The following is a 20,636-nucleotide window of genomic DNA, read 5'->3' as shown; positions in this document are numbered from 1 at the left end:
TCAAGATGTTCAGTTGCTTGCAAAGATAAAAAAGTGACCGCTGTTATTGGATGTAGAATTCAAGACTCTTGAATAGTACCAACAGCAGAGCAGCTGAATCTGGCTTTGGTTATTTTTATTAGAGAAAAACACAGTGGTTGATAGAATATATTTTCTTCTAAATTTGAAAAATTAGAGCTGAAAAATACTATAGTATCAAAGATGTTTTAGCAACAAAGATGTTTTAGCAACATATGTCCCATTAATTTTCACTGAAATTAGCACTGTTCCATAGGGCTTTTTCAACAGGATGTGTGTAATTAAGTCTACAAGGGTCCTTAAAAATGACACTATTATTTATTTTAGTTGGCTTCAATTTTTTTTTTTTTTTTTTTTTTTTTTTTCTAGATGGTAGCTCCTTGTCACCTAGCCGTTGTTGGTTTTTTTGTATTTTCAGAACTATGCAAAGCTTATTCCTGGAGCTACGGTTGGACGACTACAGAAGGATTCTGGAAATATTCTTCAGCTGATCATTGATGCATATCAGGTAAGATGGTTATAATGTATTTTCTTCCTGCATGTCTACTTTCTCAAAATTAGACCACAGTTTGATAAAAACAAGTATCTTGTAATCAGTGCATAAAAAGAATCAAAGACCATCCTTTTTTATGCTTAGGTGCTGACCTTAACAGGAAAAGTTCACTCTGAGGACTAAATGAGCATAGAAACAAAATTCCTATGAGCTCCTGTCATTCCTTTTTTCTGCTGGAATGTTAAATTTGCATCAGTGTCTCATCTGTCTTGCCTTCTTCATAGTCCTGTATTTCACACCTGCTCTTAAACCTTCTTTAATAAAAGTATTCAGGTCTCCCTGTTCAATACCTCAACAGGGATTCAACTTCTCATTGGTAGCTGTCACCAGAGCAGATGTACAATTGCTGCAGGAATATTTGGGGAAAAAAGCACTACCCTGTGCTTAGTGCTCTTCTCTGCTTTAGCAATTTGATGCTGCCCCTGTGAGGCTGTTCTGAGGTTTTTAAAAAGAAGAACACAGGAGCTAAAATGGGTTTGTTTAGATAATACCAACACTTGAATAGGTTTGTTTAGACAATAGCAAAAAATACTGTAAAGATGACAGGAATACAAACAGTGCTGCTCTTCAGAGCTTTGTTTGTAAAATGTAACTTGGCTGCCTGGCTCCTTTCTGTCAGGGGAATTTTTCTAGACAGTTTTACATCTCTTTACACAGATATATTAATTTACATATATTATGATATACCATAGATTTCTCTTTCCATCTCAGCCCCTTTTTCTTAAAAACCTGCTCTACCAGTTGGCTACAGTGCCAAATAACTCTTTCCGAATACCTTCTGTTTCTTTCCTTTTTTTTTTTTTTCTGCTCTTCCTCCTATCACCTGAATGAGATTACCATCATTATGCCCAAAATTAGTTTGTTCTTGATGATAGGAAGGCAAACGGAATTCTCCTAACTCTTATAAAAAGTAAGACAATTGGTGAATTATGATTTTTTTAAATTGAATACAAAATACCAGAAGATTTTTTGTCCTATGGAAAATTAAATAAGCTAAGAACTTTAAGGTTAATCTTGGGAGTCTACAAATTGTAGTAAATAGTGGAGGGGTAATTTTTACATGAGGAAAACTATTGCTAAACATCCAGTGGCACCAGGATTTCGCTTCTGGAGTCCAACCTGTTGTTAGTCACATCTGGTCCCCACCAGGATTTCTTGAGGCTGGCACTCTAATGTACAGACAAAGGTTCCTACATTTAACACTGAAATACCGTTTTGTTGTCCAGTAAGTAATGGAAAAAGCATAAAATAATCGTACCAGTTCTGTGTCCTGGTGTCTTTGCTTTTAAGTGCAGAACAGTGCTTCCTTTAACTTCAGAGTCATGGCACCTTCTGCCTTGCTGAAACATTGGAAAGGCGGAGAGTGCATCCTTGCCTCTTACCCTCAGTGTCTGCCTATGCATCTATTGTCCACTTTTTCTACTCCCCTTTTCAAACCTGCTGATATTTTCAGTGCCTATTGCCTTCTGTGGCAAAAAAGAGTCTAGTTGCACTACTTCAAGATATATTTTTCTTTTTCCCATTTTAAACTACTCCCTGTGTTTTAAAGTATCACTGAGTTCACCTTGATTCTGGTGTCAGGGGTTTGGTGTATAACTCTGCACTCACCTTATCTTCATGTCTTCATGATTTCATAACATTTCATCATTGACACCTTCCACCCCTCCAACCTTATCTTCAAATTGGACAATCCCACCCTTCTAAGTCTCTCCTCAGCTGCTCCATCCCCTTGGTGACTTTGGTTGACCTTCTCTTTACCTTCCCTGACTCCAATGAGTCCTTCCTGAGATGTGGAGACCAGAAGAGCTTGCAGTACACAAGACAAGGCACACCAAGGTTTATACAGAGGCAAAAAGATGCATGCTCTCTTGTTCTCAGCATCCTTGCTTGTGATGTCTGGGACATTGTTGGCTTTTTAGCTGCTGCATGCTTTGAGCAGATCATCTCCCAACGCTGTCAGAGGTGACCTCGGTGCAGCTCCTGAGTTATTTTGAGTGGTCCTGGTTTCAGGCTTCTGGGGGCAGGGTTTGGAGGGGGCCCTGAGTTCCGTGCTCGCTCACCTCCTGTAGAGGCAGGAAGGTGACTGCAGGAATTGTGCTCCTGCCTTCTGGCCATGACTCCTCGTGTCCTTGTTCAGGTACAGCATGTCTGGACCACGCGCCAGAGTTGCTCATAGGTTCTTAAAATCCCACATAAGTTTCAAGTTATACAAAGTATACAAGTAGCAACATGTCACACTCAAAATTTCCTGGAGCACATTTTATTACACTTAACCTTAAAGGTTAACAATATTGTTGCTTCATGATTGAAAATCTTCCAAGCAGAAAACACTGAAAACCACCTTTTTTGGCATAAGTGAAGACATCTGAATTTTTGTGGACAGGGAAGGGAAAAATGAGGGTAGACCTATGGTTAAAAATCACATGCAAAACAGAAGATCTAATTCCATTTTTGTCACAGACTTTTCATCATACTCCCAGCAGTGTAATTCAATGCCTGGTGTCTGTGTTTCTTTACCCACAAAAAAGGAATAAATAACTATTCTCACCCCAAGAATAGAGTTAGGCTAAATCTTTTAATGTTTTGAAAGTGCTTTCAAGTCTTTGCTTGCTGTACAAACACAAGGTTTGCTAATACTGTTCACCATGTGTGGCTATCTAGAAGCTTCAGAGAGGAAGTAAGCAAGTTAAGAAAGTCTGAGCTGTCAAAATATTTGTTACAAAGAGTTCTCGTGTTCTTTCCAAGAATGATTCATTTTCTTCTGTAAGCATATTTCTGCCTGCTTTGTTTAACACTGAATTCTGCAATAACTTTGTATTGCAGAGCTGTAGGCTAAAATGCATTGTGTCAGATACCAGGCCATTTGATTAAAGTCATCCCAGGATTTTAAAATTTCAGAAAAATTCCACTTTTTTTTTTTTTTTTTTTACCGCTTGGTCCTTTCACTTACAGGAAAATAACACCAGACTAATAATATATTTAAAAAGACAGGTAACACAAGGGCACAACAGTTTTGTCTGTTGTTTCATTCAGAAAATTTTTTAAACCACAGATGTTTCTCTGTGAGTGGCTTAAAGCTCACTAAACTGTCCACTATTTACTGCAAACTATGGCCAGGCAGCTTAACATATTTAACACGCCATTAAAAGTCCTCACAGATATTAAGATATAAGAAACTGGAGTTTGTCTCAGTTTATGCATTCATTTTCAGTGGCATAAGGTGTATATTTTGATCTCTTACAACAGCAAGGCTTGTTCAAATGACCCAGTACAGACACCAGGATTCAAAGTATTATGACTTGTTCAGCAGCACTTAATTTTCTCTCACAGTTGCAGTCTATTTGAGTCTTGTAGTTTGCAGCTGGTGGAAGAGGGAATATTTGGTGCTATTTCCCATAACATTAGCACATACCAATGTTCACAGTTTTATCTAGAGGTTTGACATACTTGGTAGTTTTGTGAGAGCCCATCTATTGCAAACAAATTGTTACTGAAGACTCTATGCATTGTTTCAAAAGCAACATAAACACCTAACTCTAAAACAAATGTAAAGGAAAAATTGGACCTATCCAGAGCCACCAACATTACCAACCTGATGCCCAGGGCACAGTTTTACTGCTCTGGCTGCGTGCTGGAAAGAGCTCTGTGTAGTATGTGAATGTGTCTTGCATGACATCTGTTGCTTTGGTTTACTGACAAAGGTTTCCAAATGAAAAGACATTAAAAACCCCACCGAACACAGCCCTAAGACAAATTTCCAGGGAATCCAGGACACGTACAAAGGACAGGGAGCTGTTTTTAATGCAGGCTTATACCTATTCTGCTTTTATTTGGTTTACCCTACCAGACCTCTACTCCAGTGAGTCATCCCGATGCCTTTACTAGAATGACTCACTGAAGTAAAGTCAGCGAGCCCCTCATGCTCTGATTGAAGTGCAGGGGGTATTTTGGAAAGCAATTAAGCTTGTAAGAGCACAGAACCAAGTCAGTGGGACTTTTGCTCAGCAATTGCTAAGGTACTTTTGAAAAATTTCCATTTAGTGGATCCACAGTCCAATGAAGTCATAGGGAATTTCCCCATGGTCTGCTATGGGCTTTGGATTAAGTTTAAGTTGTGTAAGCAAAGTTGCTATAAAATATTTTAGAGAGTTAAATATAAAAACCTGGTATGAGAGAGTTCAAGAAGTAAGTTTTTCGCTTAAGAAACACAAGTTTGATTGAACAAATCAGTTTAAGAAATGAGAATGTTGTTGAATACAACTTGAAAGAGCACTGACAGCTCACGAAGAAGGAAATTCCATCAGGAGAAGAAAGGAAGGGAGCGAGCCCGCTGGCTGTGGGAGCTCTCTGTGGGGTTTGCCTCTGGCTCTGGTCCTGGAAACATCGGCCTAACTCACGGAGGCCTCACACTGAGGCAAAACTGAACTCAGAGCCTGCCCTGCCCTGAGAGAGATTGTGAGGTTTGATTCTACCGGGATAGATAAAGAGGGAGCAATATTGACATAGGCTGGCTAATCAGGAAAAGCCTAGTGCTAGCAATGCAATCAGGGACACAAATCCATTCCTCAGTAAGACCAGAGCTAAAGGAAAACCTGTCAGTCAGCAGAGCACTTAGTGATGAAAGATGATTTAATAAAACATTGAATTTATTCTCCTGCAAGGGCAGGAAATAAGCCCCATGATAGCAGATATTAAAATGATACAGCCATTGCTTTCCACTGAAAGCCAGTTCTGTCAGCACTTGCTTTGTTTTGCTTGTTCCCCAATTTTCTTGCAATAGAGAGATCTGTAAATAAAGTGCCAAACCCATGAGTGTGTAAGTTGGGATAAAGTACAGTCCATATTACAGAGACGTGGATCATTAGCAGCATTTGGCAGTGCTACGGCTTCATTCATCTCACGTCTTTTTCCTTTAAGGAGCTGAGGTCCGAGGTCGAGCTGGAGATCTTGGGAGAGACAGAAGGGCTCAATCTCTCTTTCACAGCCATCTGTAACAATGAGACCTTTTTTCCACATCAGAGAAAATGTTCTCATGTGAAAGTGGGAGACACGGTAAGTAAAGAACAAATTCTCAACAGACATGAAGTCCAGAGAATTTAGGACACCAAGGTAGAGAGTTTGCTCTTCATTAAATTATCTTCCACTAAGCAAGTTACAAAAAAGTAGGTGGTATCTACAACCCTCATGTTCTGTCCTCTGCACGTGCTTCCAGAGCACCCTGCAGAGCTCCGTGTGCTGCAGCTCTGAGCTGCCACCACTTTCCCTTCCAGGTCTCCTTCAATGTGACTGTGAGTCTCTCCTCTTGTGAAAAAAACAGAAGGCATATTGTGATCAAACCAGTGGGGCTCAGCGACACACTGGAAATGGAAATTCATCCCCAGTGCAGCTGTAACTGTCAGGCAAAGGCAGAGATGAACAGCCCAAAATGCAACAAAGGGAAAGGATCGTTCGAGTGCGGGGTGTGTGTCTGCACCTCGGGGTATGTGGGGCCACGCTGCGAATGTGATGAGAGCTCACTGGGCGCCAGCTCCTGCAAGGGTTCAGCAGAGCAGAACTCCTGCAGCGGGAGAGGCGACTGCTACTGCGGGCAGTGCATTTGCCACCCATCCCCGTACGGAAAGGTGTACGGGCCGCGCTGTGAATGCGATGACTTCTCATGTGTGAGACACAGAGGGCTCCAGTGTGGAGGTACAGTTCCTTGACGCTATTTTTAGCGTCTGCATTTTAGAGCTTTGTCTTGCTCTTAGCTATGAGCTTGCAAATCTATATTTTCGTTATATATTCAGCTGCAATCAGTTCTGTATAACGTGTAATTTAATATTTCTGGACGATATTTAGACTTAAAACAAGGAAAAAAGTTTAGCTTGCTTCTAACTTTAAAAATGAGACACCTTTAACCATAGCTAGTCTAAGTTGTCATGGCTTTATTGGAGCATATCAGCTAGCATCACACTGGGTCAGACTTTCAATGGCTGTAAATGATTGTAGCTCCAAGGACGTTTAGGTAAGTATTTTGACATACATTGCTGTTAGCCAGTGTACAGTTTCACTCTGACATAATTATTAAAGCATAGCAATCTTAATTAATCTCTTTTAAAATAATTCTGATATTTTTATAATTTTAACCCAGTAACCTCAATGATTCTTATTTTAACTTAGTAAAACACAATCAGAATTTGAGAACTTGTATTTATCATTTTTTTCCTGGGGCTATACCATTATAAATCAGAAGTTATTCTACTGAAACAATGGGAATAGCATTAAACTGGCAGGAACCAGCAAAGAGATTGTGCTGAATAGATAGGCTGAAATTATGCTGCTATAAATGAAAGAGGATTTACCCATTAGGTTGTGCACTGTCAGGAGATAAGATCTGTGTGGAGGACTCCAGTGAAGAGAATGGAGAGGCACTGGCTTATAGCCAGTCTAAGCGAAAATTTGATCCTCTGGCTTAAAAACTGAAAATTCTGGGGGAGGAAGAAAGATGTTTAAGAGCGAGAAGAGTTGGAGAATATCTGCTATTAAGGAGAATGATTTTAAAGGCCATCATTCAGATTCTTATTAAGAGACTGATTTGAAGTGTAATAAATGTTTTTCCAGGCAATGGTGACTGTGATTGTGGGGAATGCATGTGCCACAGTGGATGGACTGGTGAATACTGTAATTGCACAACTGACACCAGCACCTGCATTGCTGAGGATGGGACAGTGTGCAGTGGGAGAGGCGAATGCATCTGTGGGTCGTGTGCTTGCACCCATCCAGCGGCTTCAGGCCAAACATGTGAAAAATGCCCACTCTGCGGTGACCCTTGCAGTTCCAGGCGGTAATGTGTTGTTTTACATCTCTGATGTTTTGTGTCATCCGGGTCTCTATTTCCTATACTGCCCCAGCAGTGTGCTGACTGCCACTACTGTAAATTGGATTTACAGATCAGAACCCAAGAGCTTCCTTGCCCTTTGAGAGGGGTAGTTGTAAACTCACACATCAACAATTTATCAGCATTACTCTTGTACAAAAGAACTTCATGGAAAACAATTCAGTCACCTTCAAGCAGCACGAATACAGGATCATGCTTCCACTGCTGTCCCTGGCTGTACAACTAATGAGAATGGTGGTGGCCTTATACGATAACATCAGACAAAAACAGCTGAAAGTCCTTCCAGTCCACAGTACAGAATGAAAACACCCCAGCATAGCTGCTACAGCAAAAATGAGGACTCACAGAAAAAATTGGCATTTGTATTACCATTCTCATGCATATGAATTAATAAGGTCATGCTGTCTGCTCAAGCTTTACACGTACAAATTCACAGTCCAAATTCACTTAAGCTTGCCTGAATTAAAAAGGCCTAACTATGATAAACTAGGTCATAGTCTGGGGATGAAATCAGTGGGCAGCTGTATGTCATGTATAAGCTGATGATAAATTGATTGTAAATAGTGAAATGTCTTCTGTTCACTGAGCATACAAAATTTATGCAGCTTCTCTGCTGTGATGCGTGGTGTATGCTACAGTGCACAATAGGAAAAGCAACCAAAAATATGTATGACGTAAAGCTGACCACTCTAAGTACACCCATATTTGTGCTTGTATTATGTGAGCTCTTGCAGGGCTATAGTCAGTCCAGAATGAGCAGTCTTCAGTAGAAATTTAAGCTAGAAGCTGAATTAGGTTTAACAGAATATATGTTATTAATGACCTCAGCTTTGCTTGCTGAGCACCAAGCCAGCGTAAGTTGCATTAATGTTTTGTGATGATGTCATGTCTATTTATTTAGAGTTGAGGTCCATATCTCTTCCATACCAGCGTTCTGCCACTGTATTTTCATGCCTGCTGTTGCAGTCTACACTGTATCTAAGATAAGAAGGTATTCTATGGCATGTGATTAAATCATCATTTATGTTAGTGCCAAATTTTACCTACAAAAGCGAGCCTATCTGTTTGTTAAAAGATTTAAGTAAAGAAAACTTCTGCGTGCAACTGCTCGAAACACAGGGGACAATACTGCTGCTTTGCTCTGCCCAATTTGGCAGAGAATAAGAAATATAAAGTTACACGATGGGCATTACATTAGCCTATTTAAACATGTATATTATATGCAGTGTTGGATCTTTTCTCTCTGTTTCAGTGTCTTCCCCTGCTCAGCCACAGGGCAGGGAAAGCCAAAAGAGAGAGAACGTTGGGAATACCTGGGTAGGATAACCGAGAGAGCTGAAAGACCAGGTCAGAGGGCATGGAGATCAATGGCTAGGCAGCTGAGAAAAAGAGTGGTAGTATGAGAAACATGGCAAATATGACAAAAACACCAACAACACTGAATTTGTCTTCCTGAGATAGAGGCTATCCCATTACCTGCTTGCTTTTACTATTTGCCATCTCCAGAGCAAGTGATAAGGTCATCTTCATCCTGTGAAGATAATCTCAACAGCCTCAGCATATTCCCATGGATATATGTAACTCAGTGCAACAGGAGATGGCCAGGTTTTGGGGGGATGTTTTGTTGCAGTTCTCTTTTCTTTAAGCAGTTGTTCCTTCGGGCTGCTTCCCAGAGTCTCAGCCCCTCAATCCAGCTGAAGCTATTTGTGAAGAATCAGCAAGATATGTTTTGCATCAAAAATTTTCATATATGAAGTCTGTTCATTGTTTCCTTTTTCCATGAAGAAAATCTGGATTTATTAAAATCTTCATTGAATTTCTTGGAAGATTTTCAGAGACTTCTAAAGGAATTGGTTTAGACTCTATGTTTTTAAATAATATTTCAGTCATTCCACCATTAAATAAAGTAAATAATTTCCCAGTAAATTGCATTAGTATAATTAGGATCTAAGTAAGTGATTCCTGAGACAAGTAATCACATTCAAGAGACATCTGCTGAGACACCTGAATAGTGTTTTAATACATTATTCAATAGACGTTCAACAAAGGAAGACCTAGACTTGGTGCCCCAGCTTGATCTCTCTGAAGTCAATTTCAGATATTGTTCATCTGATAGACGTTCCTTTGGCTGGTATTTAGTGGGAGCTTAGTTCAGAATATTTAATTTGAAAATGAATGTTATGTGTGAGTAACCCCATGTCTTTGATAGACCTACATGAATAATGTTGCCTGGGGTTGTGTCTGGTAGCTAATAAGCTGTGAGAGAAAAGAGGACAAGAGAGAGCATATCCACAATACCTTATTCAGGTGGGGTGTTTGTTTTGGTTGGGCTTTTTTTTGGTGGCAATACCTATCATATTTCTGAGAACTACTGTATCCATAGCACAAGACCTTTTGTTTAGCTTCTTTTTAAAGTGCAGATGCATAGGCACTGGCTTTCATATTGTTGCTTTGCGACAGGCTGAGATTGATGAGCTGCTGAATTATTTTGCACAGGAGCTGTGTGGAATGTCACTTGGCTTCTAATGACAAGTCACCGGGAGAATGCAGTGAAAAATGCAAATTGGTTGATGCAACTGTCAGCACCACAAAGGGTTTGTATACCCAGTCTTCCATTTCTATGTGTGTGAAATTAGTGAGAGTTTCCACTTTCAGTAATTTTATATTTGAAAGTAGCCTTGTTTTTCTGCTGTGGAATTATATTAAGGCTCATAAGGCAATTGTTGTCTGTCTGCGTTTCTTTTGTGGTAGAGTAGGAAATGCAGATCAGGGCTGGTATTACCCTTCCAGGTTAATTAACTCATTGGATCATGCCTACTTTCTAATCAGTTTATGTAAGAAAGTATAGAATTTAATAAATATCAGTCCCTGCAAATCAGTGGCTGATGAAAGCCCCTGAGTTTGTCACGCCTGTACCATGAGTTCCAGTGTGGCTTCTTCTACCACACAAATGGAAAATCTTACTCCAGTCCTTATGCAGACTCTTGGTTACAGTCGTCACCTAGACACAGCCCTTTATCCTGTGGCAAAGACATTTCTAGTAGTCTAAAGGCTAAGCACATCTTTCAGTTGCTCATTTTAATTCAAAACTGCCCTTCATCAGTGGGAATTTCTGAAATAGGAATTAAGCTTGAATAAAATAGTACTCTAAGGAAAAAATTTAAATTAAATAGTGCATCTTTCCTGTAGAGGAAGGTGCTTGTCTGTTCAGTAGGCAGTCTGTATTTATTCTAATGGCAATTCTAGTCCAAATCATGTAGCAAAATACAATTGTTAGGTGAGGCAGGACACAGGTACATTATATCCACATCACAGATGTACCATAAGCATTAAATAAGACAAATATAAGAATTAGGATGACAATCCGGAATGCTGTATGCACATCTAAGGTTTGTGTCTGTAAACAGTTGGAAGCCCATCTGGAGCTGCATGCATGCAGAAATTTCACTAATGTACATCTTTCCAACAAAGCTACATTTTTTTTTTTTTATGACACTACTCCATAATACAGAGTTCAAAATTGCAAATATTGCCCTTGTGAGGAAAGCTAATTCTAATTTTGTATTTTTATTAGAATTATTATCATGTTTTGCCTTTCTAGACATCAGTATTTGTTTATAAATATAAAATGTCTTTACAAGCTTCAAAAACATTTAGGCACTTTTATTGTATCTCTGTAGTTAGTAAACTAACTGTAGTTAGTAGACTATTAGTAAGCTATTGCCAGATGGCAGATATTTGTAGCTAGGAATGCATAAGACATTCTGTTTTCAAATATAATTAATACTAATCAAGAGCAGAAACAGTCATTTATATGGCTCTGTTCACATACATAGAGGTCACAGGAATATGAGCATAACAACATCATCTCCTGTTCCTGTTTATTTCCTTTTTTTCATGTCCTGTGCTTCCCTGATTGGGACTGTCAGCTGCTTCTTTAGATTTAAAATTTATTTGCAGCAGCTACAGCAACTGTTCAATCCAACAGGCTGGATAACTGTTCCCATCCTAACCCCTCGAAAAAGAAAAAGAAAAAGAAAAAGAAAAAGAAAAAGAAAAAGAAAAAGAAAAGAAGATGTTGCATACTGTGTTTCTTCTTAAATGCTTGTGCAATAGCTCAAAGGATTTGTTTTGGCATGCAGATAGTCTCATTAAGAAGTCCTGGGAGGAAAAAAATAGTATTCAAAGTAATAATTTAAAAAAATCCTAAAATCAAAACTGTATTACCTAAAGAAAAAAAAATTTGAAGGTGGTATAACTAGACCACCACATAATATTTAAGACATACTATTAAGCAACTTCACATGGTAGCATACTTTTCTCTAGTTTATATTTCAGCTTTTTTAATGCTTCAAGGCTTTTTGAAAACTAGAAATATCTCTAGGTTAAATAAAATATTAGCATTTCCAAGATTTACTTTCTCTTTTTCATGTGTATGTTGCAACACAATGACTGGAACTGTGGAGCAATAAAAAAAGCTTAGGCTTTACATTTTCCTGTTTCCTGGGAATGCCTATTTTAGCCTCTGAGCTGTGCTTTTCTGCTCCTCTGCTTCAGCTCTGTGGGTGCTGGGTGTTTCTCTTCCTGATCCCCAGCAGCAGGGTCACCAGTGTGGCTGGCATGGGTGGCCTCTCTGCCTGGGACCCAGCAGGGCACGGGATGGCACAGCAGCTCTGGAGGTGCTGGTGGCTTCACATTTACTGGGCTTATCTCCATGGCAGGCATCACTTCTGAATATTTATTTTCATCAATTTTTAATATTTGAATATTAAATTGGACTAATCCCCCCTTTGCCAGATGTCTGTAAGATGAGCCCTTGTTGGTCTACTCATTACCCAGGAGGAACCACAATTCCCTGTGCTCCTGCCATCACCCCACCCACCAGGCACCAGGCTGCTCCTGCCTCAAGGCCAACAGGGACAGTTACACTTTCCTTAGAGAAACAGTTTTTCCTACTCCACCGCGTTGACACCACACAAATTCCCAGTGTAGCAACAAAGTGGATGCTGCAGCCTGAAAAATCCTCTATATCAACGCTGCTCTGTTCTGTCTCAAGTGAGATGAAACTGTTCAAAAAAAGCAGTTTATTGAGCAAAAGACAAACAAGAAATGGCATAATGACATTTAAATCTGTAGTCAGAATTTTGCTGAATCTTTTATGGAAGGATCTGTTTAGGAAACAGGCTTTTGCATTTCGAGGCTCCAGCTTGCCACTGTTACCCAATTCTTCTTTCAGTGTCACTCCAGTGATTTAAAATACCATTCAAATTAATGGAATTAAGCTGCAGGCAGAAGTGGGAAAAGCATGATGATTCACTGCAGAACACAGAAAATTACACAGGTGTAAATTACAGGAGTTTATCTGCCTAGACAAATTTTTGTGCAATGAACTGAAAATAATCTATGTAGTAGTCTCTTTTAGTGATCCCTCATCCTAAAAATAACATCAAAGAAATAAAAATACTAAGCATAAGCTGGGCTGTGAATAGCTTGAACTGCCATCTCTGCTTTCATTTCTACATCCTTGCACATAATCAGATTTCTGCTCCCTTTGGTCTCAAATTATAACATTAAATTTAAAGCTACATTTTAAAAAGAATATATTTTCAGTTACTGCCTTCTGGATGATATCTGGAATATGACGGAAAGTTTTTCTCTACCTTCAGAATAGCTAACAACTAGCCTTTTCCTCCTCTTTTTTTTTTTTTTTAAAAAAAAAAAAAAAAGCAGGCTAATATTCTTTGGATCTGCTTGCTTAAAAGAGTTGGGAAACAACAAATATTGCAAAACTTGCGACAGTGTTACTGGAACTGTGACCTGGCAATGAGTGCCATTAATTCAGTACATTCAGTCTGCAGTTTGTGGCCCTGCTAACAAAACCAAATCTTGTTATATCAGCAAGTCTTGTCTGCCTGTCACCTTGATAGATATCACATTGCTCTACCACCAAGGACAGGCAACAGGTTAAATACAAGGTTATCACAAATCAAGACCATGTTTTCATTAGAATCCAACCAGATGTGATTCTCTTTTTATAACAAGCAGAGAAAAGGACTGTAGGGTAGTCAACTGTTTATACTTTTGTATTTTCTGTGGTGTTAAATAGTGTTCTCTATAAGACCAAACCTTATGATAATAAGAAATATGGAAGAAAACAAAAAAAAAAGAAAAAAGTGAACATTTATTTATGTACCGCAGGTTTCTTTAAAATCTATATTCCTGTTTGATTCTTACTTTATATTTCATTAGTCTTCATATTAAAGTTTGAGGACTTAAGATGTTTGGCACTGTTCCTTATGAAATTTCAGTAAGTTTTGAACAGGTAAGAAATAATGGAGGGTGACAATAATTTTTAAAGAAATTTTGAGAAGCTTACTGTTTTTTTTTTAACCTCTAAAAATAAAACCTAAGAAGTTTTTCTAAAAATGTATTGAAAAGCATACCTAGATTTCCAATGCTATTCTAATCATGGGTTATATGGAAACATAATGGCGTTCAGCCCCAGATGTGGCATAAGTTATAAGGTCAGATATTTTTACTCTGTAAAAATATTATATAATGCTTATGCTCCAAATGACTTCATTTCTGGCTCTGGATCTGTAGTCTCAATTTTCAGTCTTCTTATTTGCTTTATATTGTCCTCACAGACAGCTTCCTCCTGTCTCCCTCTTCCCTTTGAATGAACTTTTCTCAGCAGAAAAGGTTTCCGAGTTAGGAATCATCTGGAAAACTAAAAGAATTAAGTTTTTGTGCAGATCTATATTAAATGAAGAGTCAAATAAATGGGGGCAGACATTTTTTATCTGCTTCCCTGGAATCACATTACAAATACCCCAGAATCGCAGCTTTCTGTTTTTAATCTGTATTTACTGCTGTGACAGTACTGGACACGCTATTCTTTGAGAGGGCTATTGTGGAAGAAATAAACAGCAGACCTTCTAAGAGTATCCATTGCTGTTTGATGTATGGATATCTACTTCTGAAATATAATCTAGACACAGAAAGAGTAGCTGTAAACCAAAGAGAACATACTGTTTACTTTGTCCTATAATTGGGGACTATTACATTTCCTAGACAGCTGGTGGTTAAGCATCTTGGAAGCACTTCCAATTCATTGACATTCACAGTACACTAGATTAATAAGGTGCATGAGATGGTCAGTGCAGATTGACAATACCTGGATCGGTTCTTCAGAATGTAAGTGAAAAATCAGAAATAAAACAAACCTTGGGTTGGAAGGAAAGTCATTAAATTTAGTAGAAATTCTTGAGGGTGTTTCTGCTTTTGTCTTTCACTCTTTACTATCCACAGACGAGGCTGTGACAAACATGATGCCAGCAGTCTCTCTTGTTATTCCATGTTAAATTTCCCTTGATCTGATGAATTACTTTTCTTCCCTCCCCCTGCAGATTATTCAGAGGATAAATCCATTCCCTGCTCTTTGCAGGGGGAAAATGAATGTATAACCATGTTTCTACTGGCTATGGATGAACAGGGAAGGACGGTCATTCACAGCATAGAACAGAAAGGTAAGCAGTGAATATTGCTTTTTCTATGTGAAATCTGTTTTTAAAACACAGGCAGGGTGAGCTATCTAGAAGCTGAGCTCTTTTAAGCAGCACTGCACCTCATTGTGTTTGTAGCTCTCCTCTGCCCAGCCAAAAGAGCACCTCCTCAAGTTCTTATTTAGTGCAGTAGTAAAATAAAAACTTGGCATTTCATTTAAGATGGACTGAATTATATCTGGGCTGCAAGAGTAAGTCAATTTTTCTAAAGTCCTTTGCAGTTCCAAGATGATGATACCAAATGTCATTTGCATTATATTAGAAAACTATAATTCACTTTGAAGTTACTTATATTTCATAGATGGACAAATATCCAAAAGACTATCCGATTGGGTATGCCTGATGAAATTCTAAAATATATTTACAATTACATTCTAGATTCTAAAATACATTTACAATACATTGCAGTATCATTAAGCTTTAGTTTATCATTAATTTGCATCAATAACAGGTATTCAACAGACCTCTTTATATCCTTTCATTTAATATTACTTCTTTATTTACTCTTGTTTCACTACTGATTTTTCATTAAAGCTCCTAATCATGTCGGGCAGGAGAGAACACAGACACCACTTTTCAGCTGTGAAACAGTTCATTTTCCAGGCAATAAAAATTATTCTTCTTTTTTGTGACACACCCAGTGTCTCAGTACTAAGCGTCAGTTATGTTTTAAGGAAAGCTAATGCAGATTTGTAACCTTGTTCTGTTGGCAGAAATGGCATTTATTAACCCTTTGTGTAGCCTTTGTCTAGCATACATGTGAGAATCAAAGTGATTTCACTGTGCAAAAATGCAGCTTCTACCATAAGAGGAGTAGTCTGGTTTTGTGTAGGTTACTATTACAAAGTAATAGCAAAGATGGTTGTAACAAAGCTAGTACTAAAGATGTGCATCCCTTTGTAAACTACAGCCCTAAGACTCAGGAATATAAGTGTAACATTTTCTCTTTACTAAATACATTTACTATGCATTTTAAGTAGATTTTAAAAAAAAAAGAAAAGAAAAAAAAAAAAAAAGAAGTTCCTTAAGGAAGGCACAGTTCATTAAATGCCATGTAGTGGTCCTCCAACTCTACAATAACCAGTTTTGTTGTCATCTGTTGTTCTGGTCCTGGGCCTTGAAACTATTGTGCTGTGGTGGCTGCAATGCATGTGAATGTGGCCTGAGATGAAACTTTCAGAAATGTTGTAGACATTGATTACGGAATGGAAATCATGGCACCAGTAACCCAGTAATAGAATTAACCCACTGCTCAAACCAAACTGAACTGAATTTTTCAATGTCCTTAAACCATGTTTCAGCGGAAAATTTTGTAAAATAGTAGCATTCCCCAACTTCCATGAGCAATACTTCTTAATATTAAAATAATCAAACTTTTTTTCTGTTTTGGTAAAGCAAAAACTTCAGTTTCAATTTTGACTCTCTGAAATATTGCATGATAAAATTTATTACAGAACTTGAAATTCAAAATTCCTTCAAATTCTTCAGTCCAATGTTTTCAGCAAGTCTAATGGATTTTTTTTCCTCATTGTTTTCATGGTTGAAATGTAGTTTTGTCTATTTTCTCAAGATCATTGGTGACTTTAGCTTGATACAGATCTTGCTAGAATCTTTTCCTCTGCAACACACTGAATATCAATTAATTGAAGTAGAGCTTCAGCCGTAACTTGTAACATTCATAATCTTGTCAACTCAGCCCTGTTTTTTAGAATTCTATTGACACAGATCTGCAGATAATTTTATAACTTTTCAAAATCTGTGTCTGTATCCAGCAGCTGCTAATCAACATGGTAAAAGAGCAGTGGAAGAATTTAGCAGTTAATTTTTTTAACATTTTAATGCAATATTTTTCAGCCAGTTTCACAAACCCTTTAGCAAGCTAGCAGGAGGAAAATAACATAGACTTGAAGAAAAAGGCATGCACAGCTCACAATGTATGAGAAGCTAAGCATGCCTCTTGGCTGTTTTTAATTGCTTAAAATTTATTGATTGTATATCCACAGTCATAATTGGTTTTGTTTCCACAGATTGTCCACAGCTTCCAAATATCCCAATGATAATAGTGGGCGTCACTCTTGCTATACTTCTCATTGGCATTGTTTTACTTTGTATATGGAAATTACTGGTGTCACTTCAGGACCGGAAAGAGGTGGCCAAGTTTGAAGCAGAAAAATCAAAAGTTAAATGGCAAACGGTACGTTAATTGCATTGATTTTATATGAAGTTCTTTAAGTCGGTTGCATGATGCACAACTGTCCTTAAAATTCTGTATCCTGGTTTTGTTCTTTTAAAGTGATAGATATTACTGGTAGGTTTTCACTACATTTATTATTCTAGACAGTAAAATTACAATATTTTAGGGGTGAAAATTAGCTAGAGTTTGGTCTCCTAATTTAATTTCTTCCATGTGTAAAAGTGTGTAGATAACATTTTTTTTATTAGGTTTTTTTAATTAGTACCTTGCCTTTGATTAGTTTTAGCAAATTTGTGTGCTGCCTATGTAATTACCAGAGGTGTGCCCCTCTTCCCAGACACAAAGTCCGTTTTAGGAAAGAGATTACTGATGGCCTCTGTCATGATGAGAGCCCACGCAGAGGAACAATGAATGTAAACTATCCAAAATATAGGTAAAAGGCCAGAGAAATTCAGGCCTTAACTTCTATCTATAGCTTGTGGATGTCTAATGCAATCTTATACCACATGTTCCCTTTTCTTCTTTCCTTTCTGCCCTTGACTTTTTTGCTCTTCTGCAAAAGCTTTAAGACTTCTGAGACTCTTTGGAAAAAAGCATGTTGAGTAAGCATTTCTAGTGGCTGTCAGGAAGGCAGGCAATATGCTGCCATTCACCCGGCTCCATTCTCGTATAAAACCCTGGGATTGCAACATTTCTGCAAGAATGGACACTGCTGGCCTTTCAGTTTTGAGATAGGAAAAACAGTTACTACCAGGCAAGGCCACCTGAGAATGTTTTCTTAATCCTTCGGGAGGCTACATATGGTAAGAGAGAAGAGAATGATACACTTGGTAGAAGCATTTTAATTTTATTTTCTGTCACAAGAGGAAATGATAGGAAGTGAATGATGAGAAGCCAGGATTAAAATCCCAGGTGGTACTTGTCCTTGTCCCAGTGTGGCTCAAGCAAGAGGACCGTGACAAGTCACATGTCACTGCTGAGACACTCTCTATGCTTTTACAATGGTCCAGCCATAACATTTGATACACATATTATATCAGACATATTTGATAAAGCGTTGTTTGATGATGTACATTACTTTAATCTAGGAGGCAGGTATGAAGTGAAGCACATTCCTGACCCTAGACTGGTTTGTGCTGCCTCATACGGACAAGTCTGAATTTCAGAGGCTTGGAATATAAGTGAGCTACTGAAGGCTTTTCAAAAATAATTAAAGATGCAAAACTACTTCTGTACAAAGAGTAGACCAAAAATCCTCACTAGGGAGAAGAAATAGCAGGAGGAGGGTGTGTTACTTGACTATAAAATTATGACTGGGGAAACTGAAGATGGGACGTTTGTTCACTGACTTGTCCATACAAGAATGATGAGATAGCAGGCTCCAAAGACACCAAAAGACATCATTACACAACACCTGCTTAGGGCATATGATTTATTTCCAAAGATATTGTGGATGGTAAAAGTTTGCATGGATTCAGCATGTCTGTAGAGAAACCTGTAGAAGGAGGACATCCCCTCTGACCCAGGAGGTTTCTGAAATGTGTGTCAGCTTTTCCACGGGTAGCCTGCATTGCTTTCTGTTGGGAACTCATTGCTGGGACAGGCAGATGTCTGGCCCGAGCTTCTCATGAAGTAGAGTACAAGTCAACTTCTTCTGCACACTGGGAAGCAGAATGATACTCGCTGGTGCATGTACAACCTGCATCATAATGCTGGGTCAGGAATCATGGACCAAAATGGTCCCTTTGCTGAAGATGTATGCTCAAGGCAGTGGTGTGCAGCTACATCTGCTTGCAGCTGAAGCAATGGGGAGATGAGTTAAACATTGCATGACTCCCATCTCTTCTGTTTTTGTTTGTTTTTTTAGGAAACAAATCCACTGTACAGAGGCTCAACAACCACTTTTAAAAATGTAACTTACAAGAACCAAGAAAAGCAAAAAGGGGAAATGGCTGCAGATTCCTATTAGCAACTCTGACACTACAAACATAGTTCTACTGGCAGGAAATCTAAAAACACTTGTTTCTTCTCAGCTGGTTATGTGATATTTGTTTGCACGTTGCAGTGGTATAATCATTCTGTTAGAGAATATGTATGTTGTGTTGGGAAAGTTATAGATAACAAATTAGTGGCAAAAGTGAGTAGAAAAATGGGAAAAAACCCATTTAACATTAAAACCCCATCTTAAAAAAATAGCATAATGGACATTTTTAATTTTCTCCTTAATACTGAGAATTAAAAATTATCATATGTAAGCCTATTTTTGTGAAATTAGATATATACAGTGGGCTATACACTACATTGTTCATACACACAATCCCATACATTTTTGTTTAGGAATGAATATATTTGTACCAGTCTATTTGGTGGGCTGGTTTACATTTAATAAGATTTTTTTTTTCATGAAAGCTGCTTAAACTATTGAGGTTAGAGGTTCTTCATACCACCTGTGTGACTGAATAGTTTTCCATCAGAAACAAGTAGCGTTGTTGCCTAACTTCCGTGTATTTAAGGTATACAGAAACATCTCCTCTCTAATTCTTATTTCTTGCCCTGTTTCCCTCTTCTCTTGTCCTTGGTGCTGTTTGATGTTCTTTAAGAACCCAGACCCTGGGTTTATCTCAGGGAAAACTAAATCAAGTCCTTACTCACTTGCAGAGCTGTTTACTGTTCCAGGCATAGACTGCTTTTTTTTTTTTTTTTTTTTCCCTCCCTTTAAATTCTAGTAGAGAGGATCCAGAGCAAAAGAGAAATATTTGTAAATTAGAGACTACTGTAAAAAAACTTTAAACCAGAAGATTACCAGAACCCCATTGCACCATTTACATCCTGTTCAGGGACTCAGAATACACCTCGAATGCTGGACCATTACATGAACTGTTGCAGGAGCCCTTTACACGCAGGAAAAGTTTGTGCACAAAGATTCAGTATTGCACACAATGACAGTGCTCTTTTGTTGATATATCCAAAATTGTGAGGTTCTTTCAATGCCCATCAGTCAAACCATTTATTCATGTGTGAAATAATGTATTCAGCTCTTTTGAGCCATTTGTTGGGTTTGGCTTTTTTTTCAAAGTAAGCAACAAATAGATCTATGGATTCCACCTCATATTGATTTCCATGACATGAATGACAATTTTTAAATCTCAGCTTTAGCTACTTACTAATGACTTGCCATAAATTCTTAAATTGTAATGCTGTTATCATGCATAGCACTAGCTAAAAAAAACCCAAAAAACAACAACAGAAGCAGCTAACGTGCTGGCATAAACAATGACATTGAGCTATTTTCAGCTAATAATGTACTTTACTTTTTAATATCTCTTTTCCTTTGTAATTTTTAGTACTCTGGAACGTAAATGTACTTACAAAAGACTTAGAAATCAAAAGTACATCATCAAAACAGTCACAGACAAATACATACATTCC

The 20,636-nt window shown here is 38.1% G+C and overlaps 1 protein-coding gene across 1 annotated transcript in view; it reads left to right on the top strand.

The window, feature by feature from the left end:
- ITGB6 (integrin subunit beta 6) overlaps window positions 1-19,847 on the top strand; it is a 49,302-nt gene extending 29,455 nt beyond the window's left edge. Inside the window, exons 11-18 of the mRNA XM_074910235.1 lie at window positions 437-526; window positions 5,489-5,623; window positions 5,842-6,259; window positions 7,172-7,394; window positions 9,945-10,042; window positions 14,858-14,977; window positions 17,041-17,207; window positions 19,075-19,847. Of these exons, the coding sequence (XP_074766336.1) occupies window positions 437-526; window positions 5,489-5,623; window positions 5,842-6,259; window positions 7,172-7,394; window positions 9,945-10,042; window positions 14,858-14,977; window positions 17,041-17,207; window positions 19,075-19,176 (1,353 nt within the window). The 3' untranslated portion in view covers window positions 19,177-19,847. The remainder of the gene's footprint in view (window positions 1-436; window positions 527-5,488; window positions 5,624-5,841; window positions 6,260-7,171; window positions 7,395-9,944; window positions 10,043-14,857; window positions 14,978-17,040; window positions 17,208-19,074) is intronic.
- Window positions 19,848-20,636: the final 789 nt, after the last annotated feature.

The sequence above is a fragment of the Athene noctua genome, chromosome 7, assembly GCF_965140245.1.
Source record: "Athene noctua chromosome 7, bAthNoc1.hap1.1, whole genome shotgun sequence".
NCBI lineage: Eukaryota > Metazoa > Chordata > Aves > Strigiformes > Strigidae > Athene > Athene noctua.
Note: the sequence above shows the minus strand (reverse complement) of the source record. Positions and strands in the feature narration are given on the sequence as shown.